The 19,931-nt window shown below is 35.2% G+C and overlaps 2 protein-coding genes across 3 annotated transcripts in view; both read left to right on the top strand.

The window, feature by feature from the left end:
• Nucleotides 1-18: 18 nt before the first annotated feature.
• The window catches only part of LOC117215726 (tyrosine-protein kinase transmembrane receptor Ror), a 351,580-nt gene continuing 331,667 nt past the window's right edge, over nucleotides 19-19,931 (top strand). The window contains exon 1 of one of the 2 annotated variants that reach the window (XM_033462162.1): nucleotides 19-1,055. In XM_033462162.1, coding sequence (XP_033318053.1) covers nucleotides 983-1,055 — 73 coding nt within the window. In that variant the 5' untranslated portion in view covers nucleotides 19-982. The remainder of the gene's footprint in view (nucleotides 1,056-19,931) is intronic. The other variant, XM_033462154.1, reaches the window with a different exon arrangement.
• LOC117215756 lies at nucleotides 7,337-7,633 on the top strand. The gene has a single exon (XM_033462223.1). It carries the CDS (start codon nucleotides 7,346-7,348, stop codon nucleotides 7,631-7,633), a length of 288 nt encoding a protein of 95 aa, XP_033318114.1. The 5' UTR covers nucleotides 7,337-7,345.

The raw sequence follows: 19,931 nt of genomic DNA, 5'->3' as shown, positions 1-19,931 counted from the left end.
ATGCCGGCATCTCCTGGTTTATCAAACGCATCGCAACAGCAGCGCCATCTGGCCTCGGAAGCGTGTCGAGTGTCGGCCACGGCGATCAGGACAGTCAGTGTCGCGCGATACGTTTAAGGGTAAAGGTATTTTGCGTTGTCCTCTCGATATACTTTCGATCGTGTACTGTCGTAAGTGCTTCGAATCGGTAAACATTCCATACTAAATGTGATACAATTGAACTTCGTTACATGCTTTCTTATTCACGCTTGATAATACTCGTTGTCGAACGAATCAAACAAAAACTAAATTATGTTCGCATATTTCACTGGTTCGTGAAGACACGTGTGTTACGGTTACTTTTGATTCAACTGTCTCTTTGTTTTTACTCGGCTATTTGACTAAAAATCGTGCTCTAACGTTCATAGTGGTGGAAAACATTAGTGTAAAAAATAAAGGTTAATTAACAAACATTGATGAGATTTCGGCGCGAATTTGCGTTCCTTTATCTAAATTTTCATAGAAACGCGAATTGCAACGTTTCGCTTGTTCAAACGATCTATTGGTTAATTTCAAATAGATCGAATTCGTTGAAAGGTGAAGCTCGTGCGATTTGTTGAATCGACTGTTTGAAATTCTTGAACTGAGTTTTCTAGTCGTGTTAGACGATCGTTTCATTTGATAAATCGAGTAAATAAATCTTTGTCGATTGTGGAATACGATGCTTCAGAATTTCGTACGTGTGAACAAAACAATTCGAGGTTAACTTTGTTATCGGTTTCGCGGGACACATTTTTTTTATAGTTCTCCTGAATTAGAATTCGTGAGAAAAGAGTGTGAGAATACTTTGTAGTTGATACAATTCATGAATTGATTCGTGTAACTATACGATTGGGACTAGTTTCGACTTGTGAACAATGTGCACTGCGGATAGATTCTCGACTGGCGTTTCGCGCGTCCGTAATTGACTGTGGTGTCGTGGTGTGCTCTCCTCTTTAAGGACATGATGGAACGACGAAGCTGCAGTAAACTGTGCCTACTGTTCGTCGTGTTACTCCTCGCCTCCGTTTTGAAAGGTGAATGACGTTCTTCTTCAGTTTCTTATTTGAGAAGCTTACTTCGTTGAAAGATTCATGTATTCAACGTGACATTCGAGGTTTTGAGAATTAGATGATTTGAAGGTCATAGAGAAGAAACATGATAAATTACACTTCTTGCTTTTTTAGAAAAGCAGTTTTTTTGTTAAAATTCAGCACGTCAGTCCCATATTACCGAACTGTTTTTTACTTTGTTTAGCAATTATCTTCGATAGAAGAAATGTGTTATTACCTATGTGAATATTTAAAAACTAAAATATCAGTTATCATTAGATTGCGAACCTTTATGCATTTATAATAAATTTAAAAGTATAGAGAACGCAGATGATGCATGAAAATGTATAAAATATTCAAAATAAAACGACCAGTGTGATTGTTAGCAAATGAAACGAATATATATAGATTCTATTTTTTTAGTTGCATTTATAGAAATATGAAATTGCACAGTCTAATAAATATGCACAGTCTAATTAGCACAATATTAGTTATGCTGTTTATTCTATCTAAAGCTTTAACCAACTTTTAAAAGGTACTACATGAAAAGTCATTTTGCTTTTCAACTCAGTTTTACTGAAATACCCACTTTTAATCAACAGGCGATATAAAAATTAGAAAATCAATGAATGTATACTTATTATGAGTGTCTCATCAATCTTCATTTGTAGTGATATGTAGCGAACACGTTTGGGATGAATAGGTTGAATAATTCTTATCAATTCTATTTATTGGCAGTGTATTTCATTTTTTATTTGTGATATTGGAAATGAAAAATATAAACAAAAATAATTTTATTTTAATCGAATTCGTTTCATTAACCCATTAACGATCAAGGTTATGTTAATGCAACGTTTCATTTGCAAATTTTTTCTATCAGTTTCTCTGTATTTGTATTACTTGATATTAAAATATTCTTTTTTAATTATAAACTAACTTTATATACATAATACACAACATGTACTTATCATGCTTGTCCTGTAATCTTCTATTAATATAATTATTTAACACAAAACAAAATATCAAAATCAAAATTATTGTAAAGTTAATGTCAAATAAAGATTAATCGTTGAACAATTTCTAGAATATCCAAGGTTTATTATTATTACGAAGTATACATAAAAGATACGTTTCATTTTTTCCGGGGATCGAATTTCACTGAGAGAGTATGAAGGACATCTGAATAGGAATGATATATTTTCTTAATGTAAATAGAAAAAGTTCCGAAGGCATATGGTACACGGCCACGATGATTGTACCTTTTACACAAAGTGATCGTGAAACGTGATGTTTACATTGGTACGACCATATACAAAAAGTGACGAGAAACGCAATAAGGAAGGGAATTCAAAACATATTTATCCAGGCTGTATTTGTATCGAGGGCACCACAATATAGCCTGAACTCTGTTGTCTTTTTGGATCTGCCTGAATACCAACGTCATTGTTTTCTCCGCTAATGAATAAGACCAGGAATTTGTTTCTTTTTTGTAGTTATTGTATATCGCGTTCAATTTCTGCTTTATTAGCTTGTGGAAATAATCAAAGCCATTTTCGCTCCGTCAACAATTTTTATTATTCGTCTGTTGAATTAATAATTATTAAAAAGTTAGATTAACAAGGTATTACGCAATTGAAATTATTATTATATTAATATTTTTTATCTTTCACCCCGCATGACCAAGAAATGGACTTGGTTCACGCAATCCTTGTTTTACAATTCTATCTTAACCTTTCTCTCCTCTCATTCTCATTCTCATTTTTCCTTATTTTCTATTTCTTAACTGTGTATACATACTTCTAATAATATTATTTATCGTTAGCGCCACAGATAGGGGAGGGGTAGCCTTAGAAGCACTAAGAAACACGTGAAAGATTTTAGATTAGAAACAGAAAATTTTATATTAATTTATTAATTGCGAAATATTTAAGTGCTTACAATCAATTTCTGGAATAAAAGTATTGGATTTCCAATCATCTTGTTATACTTATTTTGCTTATAGAATAACGCGAGGAATCAATTTATATAAAACAAGCTAATTTTTTTAAGCTATTTTTTTAAATCTGTTGCAATTCTTTTTTAATTTCTGCTAGAGTAGGGTAAGGATGAGATTATGATAACTCAATTAATTCCATAATACGTATAATCATGCGTGTAAAATTGGGATCACCGTGATTATTTCGACAACTTATTATAAGTTTATTTATAAAATTTGAATTGTTCAAAGGATATTAAATAATATTGCAATATTCATTTACCTAGTTCGCTATTGATTAAACTTATTTTCTACGACAACTTTGTAATCAGATTGTATTTAATACACGTTTAATATATTCTGGGAAATGTAACAATTATGAGGATTTAAGTAAATTATTAGGTCATCTGACATAAGGACTTGTAGCCTTTCTGATTGTGAGAACTGAATTTACAATGAACAATTCAATTACCATTCATAACAGTAACACTCTTCGCGCTAGAAGTTCCATGAATAGAGGATAAGAAAAGGTAGGTTATTGTAGGAAATAAAGAAAATTATTAATAGATATATTAATGATTATTGGATGAATTATTTTTCATTATTAATTCAAATAAATATAAGGCATTTTTGTTTGCTCAAAGCTATTGGCCACACTTTAGCCACGAAAGAAGTAACACTAGGTCAGTAATTTGTTAATAAGTAATTATTAACACAAATTACATAAATAATTCAATTTCTTCGTTGCTTTGGTATATCTCAATTTATTCCAATAACGAGACGCGCAACATCGCGACATACACAGAAATTTCCATCGTAAATGTTCCATTCAAACGTTTTTGCACTTGCGAAGAACAGAAAACCTGGTATTTTATCTCACAAACCGACAATATACCGTGGCAACATTTTTTGACTAAATCGAATCTACAAACCATGCATATCTAACGAATCCAAAGAGGTTCAGGGGAAAAAAGGTGAAGGAAAAAAGAGCAGAATATTTACGTCTCCTCGAAAATAAACACCAATACGTGGCACGAAACGCGAGTTCTCGCATTTCCCGGCTGCATGACCGTTTTTCACCCGTAGAAAAAAGTAAAAAGGAGAAAGGAGGAGGTGGAAGAAGAGGAAGGGGAAAGGCAAAGCTTGCGTCGAAATTCGAATGGAAAAACGTCGACAGGGGGTTCATTTCGCTCTGGCCATCGTTTCGAATCCCATTCCGAACTCGGATCTCATTCTGGACACGCGTGATCCGGATTAGAAACGTCCGATTCCTCTGTTTTAGATTACCCGGGTCGTTTTGTCGCATGCAAAAGTTGGAAATCGAAGATGAGCCAGCGAGATATCATGTAAATTTTCCCCCGTTTTCATATTTCGATAACCTCTTTTCCTTTCGTTTCTGGCGAATAATTTTAGAAGAAATTGGACGGCCATGGTGGTAGAAAAACTCTAGTTTCCTTTTTATTCTGTCTCTCCTTATTTTTCTCATATTTGCAAGGCAGAATATTTAGACAAATAGTTAAAGGGAAGCGCTTCGACGGAGTTTGAGAGAACAGGTGGTAGAAAAACTTTGGAAATTTTATTTTTCTTCCTTCCTATTCTTTTTCGTGTGTTTTTATAGTTGTACGGGTGAATATTTCAGCGAATAGTTAACAAGGAAAAATATTGTAATAGACGGAGTTTATGAAAGAAAAGACGGTAGAAAAATTTGAAAAATTTTAGTTATTTTTGCTTTTATCCTACTCGTGTTTTTCTGATATTTCAAACGGCAAATATCCAGACAAATAGTTAAAATTCAACAATATTGTATATAAATACAATTTGAGACAAAATCATTTCCCTATTCATAAACTTGCCATTGTACATTCCCACTTTGTACAGTCAGCTCTCCTTCAACTATCGTCCACGCAAATCCAACCTTCTTTATGCTAATCTGAAGTACCTGTACATCAATATGAAGTTGATTTCTCACACACGATATGTATCATGCACAGGTAAGAGGAGAAGCGGGAAGATTTGCATACATCGATGGTTGTTCCTTTATAGTGGCACGTGTAACGGAAAATATCAAGAGTGGCCACTTTAGACTTACATTGCGCTTTATAAACATTCAACAAGTGGCAACGGGTCCATCGACTTGTGGAACTTCTCAGTTCGCCGAGTGTTCCTTTTAAAATCGATCGAACTGCATAAGTATTTCTCCGCGGGACGAACTTTCGCTGTTTAGCTTGCCACCATTAAATGGGATTCTTTCCAAGTACTACTGGCTCGCACCACCGTGAAATCGATGGCGAATTCAGCATCGTGCCAACGGAATACACCCCTGAATTTTGTTGGATGTTTTACCACCACCAACTTCTCATGTTAATCCACGATGTTGGACTTTTAAGACGGTTGGGAGGACTCGTTGAACGAGATTTAATTCGGTACAAGCATTACGATGTATTTAGTTGCTTGTTTCCGTTTTATTTGAGGTGAAAGTATAGGATGACACACAGTGGCTAAATTAGTGCAGCCACGTGAACAAAGTAAAGATATCGGCACTCTAGAGATCATTTAAAATCTATTTCCATACGTGTTGTAAGTCTAATGTATCGGATTGGCAACTAAGTGCTTGCGTATTTTAAATAAGAAGGAAAATTCAATATTTTTGCTTAGAAATATAACTTTATTCAGTTAGGTGTTGTCCGTTTTTGTCCATCACCTTTTGCCATCTTTCAGCCAGTGCCATAATTCCATGTTCATAGAACTTCTGATTTTTGTCAGCAAAAAGCTGAATTAAATGTGAGTTTACATCATCAATGTCATTAAAAATTTTACCGTTTAAGGAGTTCTGCATGGAACGAAATAAATGGTAATCCGAAGGCGCAAGGTCAGGGCTATATGGTGAATGTGACAACACATTCCAATCTAGTTCCAATAATTTTTGGCGAGTGATCAAAGATGTGTGGAGCTTTGCATTATCATGCTGGGAAACAACACCCTTACGATTTATTAATTCAGGCCGCTTTTCTTGAACTGCATCGCTCAGTTTGAATCGTACGTATGACACGTTTGTATCGATCGTTTGGTTTCTTGGTAAAAGTTCAAAGTACAGAATTGCTTTATAATCCCACTAAACTGACAGCATAATCTTTTTTCGGTGAATCTCAGCTTTTGATGTCGTCTGGGCTGGTTCATCTTGCATTATCCACGATCTTTTTCGATTAACATTGTTATAAACTATCCACTGTACGTCGTCAGAAATCAGTCGTTTCAGAAATGGGTCAATTTAGTTGCGTTTCATCAAATGCGTTGCATCAACTGAATTTCCTTAAGCTGATAAGGGAGCCATAAATCGAGTTTCTTCACATAGCCAAGCTGTTTTAATTTTTTTTAATGCATGTATGCGATACATTGTGTTATGACGATTTGAATCAATAATGGCCTTGACATGGGTCTTATCAACTTCAACTGGACGACCAGATCCCTGAGCATTTTTCAGTGAAAAATCACCAGAACGAAATTTGGCAAACCAATTTTGACACTGCCTTTCTTTCAAGACTTCACTCCCATATACGGCACATAACTTGTGTGCTTGCGATGCGTTCTTGCCTTTTCGGAAATAACACAATAAAATATGTCTGAAATACGCGTCTTGTTCTTCCATTTTTAAATTGAGATAAAAACAAAATTAAATAACTAATCGATAGAATTTTTTACTAAATTAAAGGTGGAAGTTCAAACAACAAAAAACAATATAGATTAGGTGCTTTGAACACGTTGACAAAACAAAAGAATGTGCTAAGGTCACCTATTGACAAAATCCGCAATCACCTAGTTGCCAACCCAATAATTTCGTTAAGTACAGTTTGATTATTGTTTTATGTTTACACATATATTTCCATGTATTCGTATATGTACCTTTTTGTATTCTCGCTAAGTTTTCTAATTATATTTGGATGCTGATATTAGCATAACGATGAGGGATCACGAGAAGAAGATTGAAAGTACTAATGGCGTTAGGTTGCGAGTATATCATAAATATAAGGCAGTTAGAGAGAAATTAATCTTAAGGTTAGCCCGATATACAAAGTGCGACATGACTGTGGTGTGGGGGGACGAATGAGTGGATTTTTCTTAAACCAAGTCCATTTTATGGCCCGCTGGGGGCTAAAATTGCAACATATTATCACGTTGACTGCCGCGCGCGTTTTCAATAAAATCTCCTTCAGGTCACGAGTGCCGCTGTACCAAACGTACTCTACTAGGTACTCTTACCAATATTTTAGATAATTTAAAATCTCTGCCCTCATTCGTTAGAATGTCGAAAAGAAAAATGGAACGCTTATTTCTTAGTGAGTCAGATAGCAGTGAAAAAGAAAGCTTTTACGAGGCTTACAGAAATTCGGATAGCAGCGATGAGGAAGAAATCAGATTTCCTAGAAATAGAAATATAAATAGAATTACATCGTCTGATTTTGATTCGGATATTGATAAGTGCAATCGTAGTGATACTCAATGTAATGAAGATACTGTTGACGAGATTTTACAAGAATTGGTCATTAAGGAAGGAAGAAGAACTGATGATACCGTGGATAGTACAATTTAATTTGGTGAATGGAATGAATTTAGTGGTCGGCAGAAGTCAGTTCCTTGTCCCGAGACAGACGGCATCATTAGGCGATTACCTGGCGATGTCAATCCATATGATGTGTTTCAGCTGTTCGTTGATAACGAAATAATAAACTTACTTGTATCAGAAAATTGCAACAAGGAAAGATGTAAATATTAGAAGATTTAGAGAATTATTAGCTACAAAAGTATTAAGCTTGTCTGAAAATAGAAAAAATCCTTGTCTTCGACGGAATCAGCATAATGTCGCCGCTCGGAAAAATGATTCCGAAAGAAGCATTAGACGCGCATGTAAACTACGTTATGCAGATAAAAGACGTCGACCGGACCGATCAAAGACACCGGAGAATTTAAAGAAAACAACAACTTATTGTCCAAATTATCCCGACCAAACTCAGCTTTGTATAGAATGCTTTAAAGTTTTACATTCTAAGTAATTTTTTAAATAAACCATTTTCGTATTACTTTTATAACAATTCAATAGTTTTATTATTTTCCAAGTATTACTTACTTATTTATTACTTACTTTTATATCTTTTCAAATACCTACGACGATTCTTCGCAAGTAGTCAAATAAGCGTCACCCGAATACGGGTGACGCGGTCCTGCTAGAAACCTTGCTGTCACCCGAATATGGGTGACGTCGCAGTCAACGTATTGTTATTATTATTATTTTGATTATTAAGGTTAAATGATATTCACCCATAAACTCGATATAAATTGCTCTAACAAAATATTGATCAAAAGATTGATTTTTTAAGCAAATATTTAGTCCAATATCGATCAAATATTAGGACGTTTATAGATTTTCGTTACTATGTCTGTATGACTTGTCAAAGTTTAAAATATATGTATAGATTAAAAATAAAATAATATTGATGGAAACGTCGTTTAATAAATCCGTACTATTCATCTATTGTAGATCGTTCAGTTTGGACGTTGTGTGACAGTTTGTTTATTAATTGTTTTAGAAATATTGATGATGGAATATTTATGATGCATACAGTTGAAAATTAATAGGGAAAATAGGTATAAGATGACGATGAGCTTGTTCAGATGATTTAGTTAAATATAACGATGATTGATGTGATACTGATACTCCAAATCGTATGGAGCAAGCGGCGATTTATTGATGCATGAATTTACATGTAGCTCGCGATTTTACTCGGTTTCTGATTCTAAATTCATTACGTATTACACATTCTGATATTTAAATTCATTACATATCACGGATTCCGATCCTAAACTCATCACATATCCCGGATTCTCATTCTAAATTCATTACGTGTTACAGATTCTGTTTCTAAATTCATCACGAATTAAAATTGTAATCTAAAAATTGTCGAAAAATACTCGGGAATTTCACGTCCATCGACAATTATAAAATTACAAAAATATTCAAATACAAATAATTACAAAAATTATAAAATTACAATTATAAAAAAAATGTCAAAGACTGCTGTCTACCAGGTTATTATTTACAACTTACATGCCTATATTATTAGGTTGTCCGAAAAGTGTCTTTCCTTTACAGACACAATTTTTACAACGATGCATCTTTATACAAACATGAAACCTAATCTGTCGAACGTTGTAATTTTTATCTTGATAGAAAAAAAGAAATCATACGTAATTCGATAAAATAATATAAAACGAAAAATGTCGTGCATCCATTATTTCCTTATGAAATGAAGGAAACTTTTCGGACGACCTAATATTATGATAGGTACTAATATGTATCAATACTTCAACTAATAAATGAATTAGTCGATTGATGTACGAACCTCGCTCACAAGAATATTTTCCCGATCCTTTCACCTATGTATTTTGATTGTGAATTCGTCACACGGTACATTACGATACAAAATTTGTCCAAATATGTCGTGGAATCTGACGCCCACCAGCAATGATAAAGCTCGTGCCTCCTTCAAACGAGCTTAAACACGAATGAAGGGACATTTTCAACGAGCCATGCGAAAATAGCCCGTAAAGCAGCAATAAAATGTGAATTTTCTGCTCGCTGAAACGTTCGAATGCCCGAAACCCGGGCTTTACCCGTTTTAAACGGGGTAGAGGGGGCTTCATAAAAATTTGAATGCAATTCACTCGCGGGTACCTCGCGTGTGTCGCCCAATTTTCCCAGCTTTTTTCATGAAAATGTCTCTTCCTCCCCCTATTATACACAAAGATAGAAAGACATAGAGAGGGAAGAATGCAGAGAAGAGAATGAGACACGGAGAGATGGATCGATTCGAGCGTTTATATTTATTACCAGTTTGTCGTTTCGCTATTCTAATTTCAATTGCAACCCGACACCAGGCTGCCTGTAATTACGAACGTTTAAAAGCTTCGGCGACGTGTACTTTAGTTTGTAAACAATTTCAAACGCACCCAAGCCCCCGTAAGCCGAATTAATGGTCTCACTTTTAATTACCACTCCGCGTGCGTCCGGACGCCATTCGCCACTCCCTTTTTTTCGTCGTTTAATTTAATTGTTTGTAACGATTACTCGCCATGCTTTTTTAGTTCAATTGCAGCTGGTAAGTTCGTACGTCTTCTCGTCTTTCTATCCCCATCCCCAACAGTGCAAGCAAGTTCTCGCGAAATTGAACGAATTTTTTTCCAGCCAGCTGGATGCGCGACGCTTTTTTCGCACAGGCTTTTCCAGGCAGTTGCTGTTGCTGGTTTATGGGATGGTTTGAAAAAGATCGACGCGTTACGTTTCTGGGGCTTTTAATTTGGCGATCGAGAAAGCTTGGAAGAAATTTTATGGCGAAGGCTGGAGAACTTTTCGAATTTACGCCAAGGGTTGCTGAAGACCAACGGTGTCTATGTTTCGTATTTTTCATGTAGAAGTTGGATATTAAGAGATTTAAGGGTTTTCAAGTTATGGAATTTTAGTAGGTTCGAGCAAAATAAATTAGTGGCATATAATATCGGGAAAAAATAATAAAGAAATCCAGCAATAAGTGACGTCACTAAATTCATACTATACACATGTGCATGCACAATTCATATTATATACAAGCTATAATACCATTTTTCAATGATCGAGCTCATCATCCCCGGTTAACAGAATCATCATAATAATAAAAACATATATATATATATCCACATATACACATATACATATATATATATATATATATATATATATATATATATATATATATATATGTATATGTGTATATATGTATATGTGGATAATACAACGACACCCAAACACTCACACTGCTTTCTATCTTTACCCCAGATCGAAGCAAAGTTAAGATATACTTTATGTGGACCTGATTAAAGTTTAGTGCCCTTTAGTACACTAACCCTTTCCTCCAGTGTATGCATATCTGTCATGAATAAAATATCAATCTTAGAAATTCAATACCCGTGCAGGACACCATTAGCTTTGCACGACTCGCTCTATATAACTTACAATGCCCAGTCTCCAACTTTAATACATACTTTCTACAGGAAGTCAGTTTCTGAAAAGTTTGAGCCAACGTCGTTCCACGATGTAGAACGATTTATCAGTGCCTGGAGCGGCCCTATGGGGTTGCATAAAGACTCGAGGTTCACCGAGCCGATCCGTCACTGCGAATAATCGTCAGAACGAGGTTGATTTTATTGGCAATGAGCCTCGGTTATCGATCGTTCGAATGATAACGCACATCCGTAAATAATAGCGAGTCGATCGAACGAGAGTTATCGATTGACTGTTATTGTTATTGAAACGCGTATCAGTTGGTCCAGTTGAAAAACGTCTCACAGTTAAATTACTCATCTTGGCGCGCCGGTAAAATAAATATGGCAGTGAGCGTGTAACTACCTGCCTTACGTCGAGCGAACCATCGACGTTTACAGACGCGTTCCGCCGTATTTACGGCCGCAAAAAGCGCGGTTCCGTTCGCCGTTGCGTCTTCCTTGGGCGACGAGCCGCACAGCTTCCCGTTCAGTTTTACTCGAGCAACAGCGCCAGGGTAACGAAAGTTGGTGTAGGAGTTTTTATTGCTCGGTTATGTCCGCGGACGTCGGAGAAAATCTTTCAGGGTTTATCTCTGCGTGCACGAAGATGTGGAAATGGAAAATAAAGGTTTAAAGGCTGATGAAGATTTGTGTTGCGGCGAAAGAAAACGGTGAATCGGTGGATTAAGTTTAGTCAGCAGGCTCAAGGAATTCGTATTCCAAGGATGTTAGAGATATGTATCTGCTGAATAGGAGAAAACGTGATTAAATTAGATTTTGTTATCGATAGACTTCGGATTTTTATTTTTATTTTTCAGTTTATATCTTTGTGGGCGCAACTGGAGAAATAGAACTTAAAGAGAGATTCGTCCTATCTATTAAAAGATACGAGTATTTCTAATTTAAATATTTCATATGCTTTTCCATATTATTTTGTATACTTTTACATCTTTAGATTTTGCACAAATACATAAAAATCCGTAGTAATTATTACGGATGTGTTAACGAGTGAAGAGAATGATTTTACTTTTGTGGGGCGGATGGGATGGATACTGCGCGGTTCGAAGTTTCCATTTGTCGGTTGCTCCCCAACCGGTACGCACACCCACGTAGCTCGAGAATGATTTTATCTTAAAAGGATATGAGGGAGTTGCTAGATTTGTTAACGAACTTGTCGTAGAATACAGGGAATTGTTAGAGTAATTTGTATAGAAATATTGTATCAGATAAACAGTTTACGCTAAATAAAAAATTTGGAAGTTTTTAATTTCAAAGTATGTAAGTAATGATGTAAAAATTTATCAATTTAGAAGCTTAAAAAATTCCATAAGAATAACTTGTTGATAACAATTTATATTTTTGTTGAAACGGTTAACAACTACAATTCTACGAGCTAGTAACGCCGTCAGCCATGCCTTCCTTCGAGATTAGTGATAAACTACACCGGCAGCGATATTTTATCGACGATGCTTCGAATTTATTTCGCTCGGCGTGCTACGGGGCGGTTCTTTCGCGTGATTCTTACCACTGAGAGGCATAAGAAAAAGGAAGCGAAGGAGAATATAGACTTGGACAGAACGGGCGAGGAAAACCCAAGGAGAATGAAACTTAAAGGAACTGCTCGAGATTTTGCGAAATTTATGACCAAGTATAATGGCCAACGCTGAATTTTCTTTCTCAAAAGCTGCCGCGTAATTCTGTCAACCAATCCGGCACATTTGTACGCTTTCCTGCTTAAGAAACTACCGTGGCAGGCTCTTTTTAAGAGCAGCTTGCTACTATTAAAGTTTTCTTGGAAAGTTTGTGAGATTTCATTTATATAAAAGTGTGTACCCTGGACAGAAGTATATTGTTATTTGTCCATTAAAGTTGGTAATTTCAATAGTTGCAATATTAAAAATTGTTTTCAGTATTTGAAGAGAAATTTTAGCCTACAGTTGAGACAAGAAAAATGTATTTATTTACGCATATATCCTATTTTCGTCTTTTTCAACCACAATCGTATCTCTATCTTAGAATAGCTTTGAAAGCTGAAGTAAATTATTTTAACGTTTATAACTATTCCTACCGTATTTCCCAGATAAATAAATGGAATCTACACGTTTTCTTTTTCAAAAAATGCTCGTTTACTTTTTCTGAAATTTACATCATTTGTCACTTCAAGCCGTCAATTATGTTATAAATTTGCATCGAAAGATGCTTGACGATGTCTGAACCGTAATAAAATTGATATTCGATCGGGACTATTAATTTTATTTTGTTCACGATAGTAAAAAGCTCGGTTATTCTATGCCACGATATCCAAGATCTGCGAATACGAAACGCTCCGATTCTACTTGATCGTAATTTTTAAATTTCGTGGGTATAACAGCATAACAGAAACTTTGTTAATTTTACTTTGTACATGACGGTGAAAAGCTCAATTATTCTATATCACGATCTGTAAAATCTGCAAATACAAAAAGGCTGCGATTCCAATTCGATCGCGATTTTTAAATTCCATCCGCAGGTTCGGTCGTAAAGCTTCAATAACAGAGGCCATTCGTCGCGCGATAAACGTTGCAAATCCTGGTGTAACGCCGGTAGTTTCGAATGCACGATTCATCACCTCGTCGATCACCGGAACGATAGAGTGGAAGCGCATCTCATCATACGGAAATATTTATACACCGACTGCGGTGAATACGATCGATGTAGGTACGCACGATGACAAAGTTTGAAGGAACTTGTCTGAATTATACATGTTGGAGCTGCATGCTTCCTGTTTTTCTCTATTTTCCCTTGCGTTCCTCGCGCAACATCGCTCGAAACTATGTGTAACCTTTCGTTTGTACAAATCGATGAGGGATACTTGGATGTAGCATTCGCCAACGTGTTTCGAGTTCCCGAGTCTTTCCGCTGTTCCTCTTTCAACGAGACGACACAGCTGTTTGCGTGCCATTTTCGTGAACGCGTTGATACTGTTGATTCGATGATGCTCGTAAACTTTTCTGATACCGGAACTCGGCAATCCTTTCGTTTCTTCGTAGATATTTTAGTCTTTTTACCGTGTGAAATATAGAAGTTGTTTGGGTGTTAGGAAGTTTAATTTAAGAACAGTTGACAATATTTATCTTACTAACATGTTATATTTGTTACTTTGCGTATCATTTGCTCGGCGATATTTATCCACTTTCTTTTAGCCACTTTTTAGCCACTTTCTACGGATCTTTTTACGCGTAGTTTTTCGTCTTTTTTTATGCAGACTTGTATACGTGAGAGAGTTTAACGCTACTTATTTACATATTATTATTAATTTACATATTATCAGATAATAAATATAGATATATTTATTTGCAAACAATTTTATGATTAAAATTTGATTGTAATATTTATAACGAATTTTGAGGAGTACAAAGTAGATGAAATTGGCAAATTTTTATTTGAAATCTAATTTGGAGCACGAATTTTCAATGGGATATATACTGTAGGGAAATTAGCTTTATTCGTAACTTTTTCTGTTTATTTAATAAGATACACAAAGAATTGGATAAAGCATTACAGCTCAAAATGACGTCAATATCTGCTGTTTGAATAATACTGTTTTTCATCTAATGGCCCATAAAAATTTAACTTTAAGAATTCTGTATGCATAACATTCACGATCGTCTATAGACTACACTTTGACGTCAGCTATGTCTCAATAACCGCCGTTTATTTCCTCATTCGTTACATTTTACGATCGCAGACAACAAAGATGCATAACAGAAATACTCTGCGCTCTGAGCTAACAAGTCAAAACCTAGCGCAATTTCGTGTCTTCCATATAACTACTAATTCATATACTATAAATAGATCAGTGCCTCTCAACCCCATCATATCGCTAAATTTCTCTATGATAATTCTGTCGTGAAGCCATTTTTACAAAAATCTCATATTAAAATTTTCAATCTCATGTAGCAAAAGCAGAAAAAAAGTATTTCTGCACATCCCTCCTCCTCCATACAGTCTATTCAAAACACTGAATTATACTAAAAAAATCTGAACAAGATTTATTTATTGGCAAGATTATTTTGCCAAAAAGCAAAATCTTTTAACATCCCACACATTCATTACGCTCAATACACCAAATCTATACTGAACCTTACTAATTTATACCAACGATTTATATCAAATATAAAAACTTGCAGCAAATTTTATACCAGAAGATTGATGTTCTGTCTTATCAAAACTCATAAACACTCTTTTCCAACACATTTTAAAAGAAAATTCTTCCCCAAATTACTCCTCTCATTTTCTTTCAACGTACAGCCTAAGCTAACCACTCGATTCACGCTAAACCTTATCACAAAAGTCGTGAATACTTCCAGCCAATTACCTCGAAGATAAAAATAATCGAATAATCCGAAAGATTTACCGACGGCAACGTCATCTTTCACTTTGCGTTTCGCATGATTTATTCGCGGTCCCTGTAGACGGAATAAGAGGGAAAAATGGTGAGTTAGAGTCGCATCCAGGCCACGCAGAGGGTGACTGGGGGTGGGTTAGAGAAGCAGGCGGCGGGGTTGAAAGCGTACGAGTCCGAACAAAGTCAATGGCCGGCGAGCAAGGGCGTATAAATCTGAAACTTAAATTTAGATCGGCTCTGAAACGATGCTTTTCCCTTCCACACATCGTTCTATCAGTTTGTTGGCCAGTGCTGCCGCCCTATCCGTCGATGTTCGAACCGGAAAACGCGTTTTCACGAAGGCGGTTCTTTATGACGGTCATCGTGCGTCGACCGCACTCTCCTTGGCCAGGGTCATGGTCTTTCGTACTGGTTCAGGATTATGCTTTACGACGCTGTTACTGCACCAGGAATTTTACCAAGCCTTGTTCTTTATACATATTGTGCGCTGTATCTCGTTTCATTTATATCTTCTCGCTATTTTTAGATGTTCGTCGGAAGTAAGAATTACGCACGTAATTCGAGTGAAAGGTTTTTTGGTAGGACGAGTAATGGTATCTTGTTCGAGAATTTGTTTTTACGAAAGTGATTTTTATTTGAGAATTTTCGTGTAATTTAATGGTCGATATTGTTGATGGCAATTGTTATTCGTATTTAGTAAGAACGGAAAGCATTTTTCAATTCAAGGGGAAACGAAAGCTTGTTCGAGAATTCGTTTCTAAAAGAATGACTTTCATTTGAGGAGTTTTATGTAATTCGATGGTATATTTGATCGCGCGAGAATTTGTTTTTTCTATTTTTATGCATTCCTGGTAAGTGAGAAGTAAACTTGGAAATTGTAAGCTATGCTTCCTAAAATTATCGGTATCGGATGTCTTGAAACTACAAAGTACAAATAAACGTAACCACGTGCTTAATAAATTTCTCGGTTTTCTTCGGAAATACGTTAATCGAACTTGTAAAAAAGTATTTCTATTTTTTTCTTCAAAATTTGAATGAAGAAGCTGAAATACAAACCGATACTTACTGACAATATCGAGCCAGTTCGATACAGCAGCAAGTTGGGAGAAAATTAAGTCCCCAACAAGGCTGTTCTTTCTTTTTTTATTTAACTTGGTGTTTTGTTTCCTGTAATATCATAGCCGATATTAAGAGAAGTTTTACAAGCCTGGTCTCGAGTATCACTTTGATCCACTGCTGCTGATACACTTTAGTCTGGCCGAAGTTTCATAATTAGAAAGTTTATCGCGGCAGGAAAACTGCTAGGAAAAGTACGCGCGTCTGGCGTCAGCATTTCCTTATCGACAACTTTAATGACGTTTTGTGATTATTAATTCGGGCAAAAGCACCCTGCTTTCTCCTGATATCTGTATTTGATCGGAACACGTGAGCTTTTCAGCGTTCGAAATGCTCGATCCATGGGCAAAGTTCCTGTTCGTTCTGTAGTTTGACTGCAATGGAAAGCGAGTTTACGCGAACGAAAAGCTGTTGATCGTTTAATTAAATTCTGCGAGCTTTTCACTTTATAATCGTTGAAATCTGATGGTGTTTCAGCAGTGAAAGGAAAGGGATAGAACGAGCAGAAATCTTATGTACATACCGCTTCTTGAATAGAAGTTGTACATTACAGTCGGCAAAATTGAATTGCTTGGGAGTTTTCAGCTTTAATTTTGGTTAAATTACTGACATTTATTCTTATTCGTAGTATGTTTTACTTTATGTTTTATTCATTTTATATTCTCAGCAAGAATCTGTTTGTATGTATAGGTAAGTATGCATACTTAACTTTTAAATTACTGTATTATATTAGGTTGTCCAAAAAGTTTCTTTCGTTTTATAAGGAAATACAGACAATGTTTTTTCTTTTATATTAGTTTATTGAATTGTGCACGAATATAATAATAGAAATGAACGAAATGGATCATATCTAATTGAATAAAATAATATAAAACAGAAATTGTTGTTCATCTATTATCACCTTATGAAACGAAAGAAACTTTTCGGACAACTCAATACATTTTTTCGAATATATTCGTATTACCGAGATATATATCGATGTGAGGGGCAAAGTATCGAAGGTATCGACCAAGTATGAGATATATTTTTAACGTGATTTATGTTATATTTCGCATAGAAAATTCATTCAACGAATTGTAACTAAAGGAAATATATTAAAAAGCAGGGACAAATTTTTACGTATCTTTATAGGAAATTTATTTACATTTGATTAATTGCAGCTAGATCCAAAATAAAGAATTTTAGAAATATTTGAGAAGAAAGAAAGCAACAAAATTATATCGCGTTTATGTTTAACATTTTTCTTAAATGAATAAAACTTGGAACAATAATACGCACGACAAGGAGAAGAAAGTAAAGAATTCGAATTGGCAACGAGCTTGCCCCTCTCTTCTTTTTAAATTCTCTAGTCAACAGGTTAGTAAAAGAACAGTAAGGGTCGGCATCTTACAAATTTAACTCTCAGCCTGCCGCTCGAACGAAACGAATACAGTCCACCGCATGTTACTGTTATTTCTGGCGACAGTTTTTAACTAGTGCAATCTGCGAATAAAGCGTTGCCTGCTCGTCGAGCACCAGTTAACATCTGCGAGTCGTTTTCCATCGTTATTTTCACCGGGGTTCGTCGAATCCTCCCTTTTTATTCTTTCTTCATGTGCTACCAACTCCCTGTAGAACTCTCTTTTAATTATCTCGCCTCTTAAAACATGAAACTTTAGCGTCTATATAAATTTTACGATCCATATGACACGATGTAACGTTCTACAGCAACTTATACATTTGCCAGATCTGCAACTAAAATTTATTTCCTCTTTGTTTGTTGCATACACGTAGATTGTGCGTGTTTATGCAAATTCGTATTTTCGTGTTTGATATTGTCTCATTTTTTCATTATTATATCGAAGGCTAATAATATCTCGTAATAAACAATACATTTGATTATTCTGTAAAAAGTTGAAGCACGAATTTAAATTCACTTTATAATTATGTTGCTTCGTCTTTTAAAACTCGTTTCTTCACAAATTTTACGACCTATGAACATGACGTACGTAATACTCCAAAACAGTCTGCGCGTTTTCCGAGTCCAACATTTACGTCTGCTTTCAGGTTATATGATAATTTTTACGTTTACGCAAATATTCCACATAAATTAATTCGTTTTAACGAGTTCAGCGAGTTACCTTTAATTAAAAGAGCTTTTACGATTACGCAATTACTTAATTATTAATAAATATAATTGCACGATTGTTAATAAAGCCAAGTAAATTTTTATGAGATTGGTTCTATTCCTCATAAATATAATACAATTAGTTTCTAAGAGGCATGAAAGAAAAGAAGTAACTGAAAATAACTGAAGGTTACATTGAAAAATTTGGCATTCTGAGCGACGAGTTAATTCACCTTCTTTGGTTAACAGGTCCAAAACTTCAAATACTGCGCAACATAATTTCTTCTAAATTATATAGTTGTTCCTTTTAATATTAAAATTTGAAATTTGAATAGAAGTGTTTCTGTTATATTTTTACTACGAAGCAGACAGCGGGAATATGTACAGGAATAACGATGTTTCAAGTGAAATTTTTGCTACCGAGAAATTTAATTACCGTTGTATTTATTGAACTGTAGGAAACACACGCGTGCCGCGCAGCCGTCTGTGAAAGTAATTAATATGAACGAAGGTAGAGAGGCGATTCTCGTTTGCTTTTTCTACGTCCAAAAATCAAGTTCCACAGAGAGTTCTGCGTTTGATGTTGATTCCGTTCGAGACCGATCGGATTACCCTCGGTTTATACTTTGACTGACAGCTCGACCAGCTTGTAGTTTGTTCACGATAAATGAATTTTTTGAAAGCACGAACAGTAGAGTCGTCGGTATTTGTTTAATCCAGAGGCATTTTCCCTATTATGTATCTCCCTAAAGAATTAATGAATTTCACGAACTTTGTTCGATGCTGTTTCCGATGTACCCGAAGCATCAAAGTCATAACTTATATCTTGCTTGAGTTGAGGGCAGCTACGAATTCTCAAACGCCAAAAATCTTAGAAATAATTGAAGATCTATCGACTCTATATATGTTAGCAATTTTTCCAAATTTTCTTTAATTATAGTAAATATAACTTTGCCTTTCAACACGGTAAATTTACTAATAGCAAGCGATCGATACAGTTTATCACTACAATACTTTGCCTCTAATAGTATTTTTGAAAAAATGTTCTATATTCTGTAAAATCTTGGTTCGTCCATTCATTGCAAGTTTTTCATTTACGAGCTTGGCCATTGTGTGCATCTGTCATTATTTATTACATATATATATGTAAATTCTATAAAATTGAAACTACCCGCCAACCGACATTTTCATTTTTGCTTTGTTTTA

The sequence above is a fragment of the Bombus bifarius genome, unplaced genomic scaffold (assembly GCF_011952205.1).
Source record: "Bombus bifarius isolate JDL3187 unplaced genomic scaffold, Bbif_JDL3187 scf7180000007973, whole genome shotgun sequence".
NCBI classification, from domain to species: domain Eukaryota; kingdom Metazoa; phylum Arthropoda; class Insecta; order Hymenoptera; family Apidae; genus Bombus; species Bombus bifarius.
The sequence above is the reverse complement of the archived record's forward strand: the minus strand, read 5'-3'. Positions and strand labels throughout refer to the sequence as shown.

What these genes read in the sequence shown, in the direction of transcription:
- LOC117215756 (XM_033462223.1), top strand. Translation starts at nt 7,346, where the DNA reads ATGTCGAAAAGAAAAATGGAACGCTTATTTCTTAGTGAGTCAGATAGC.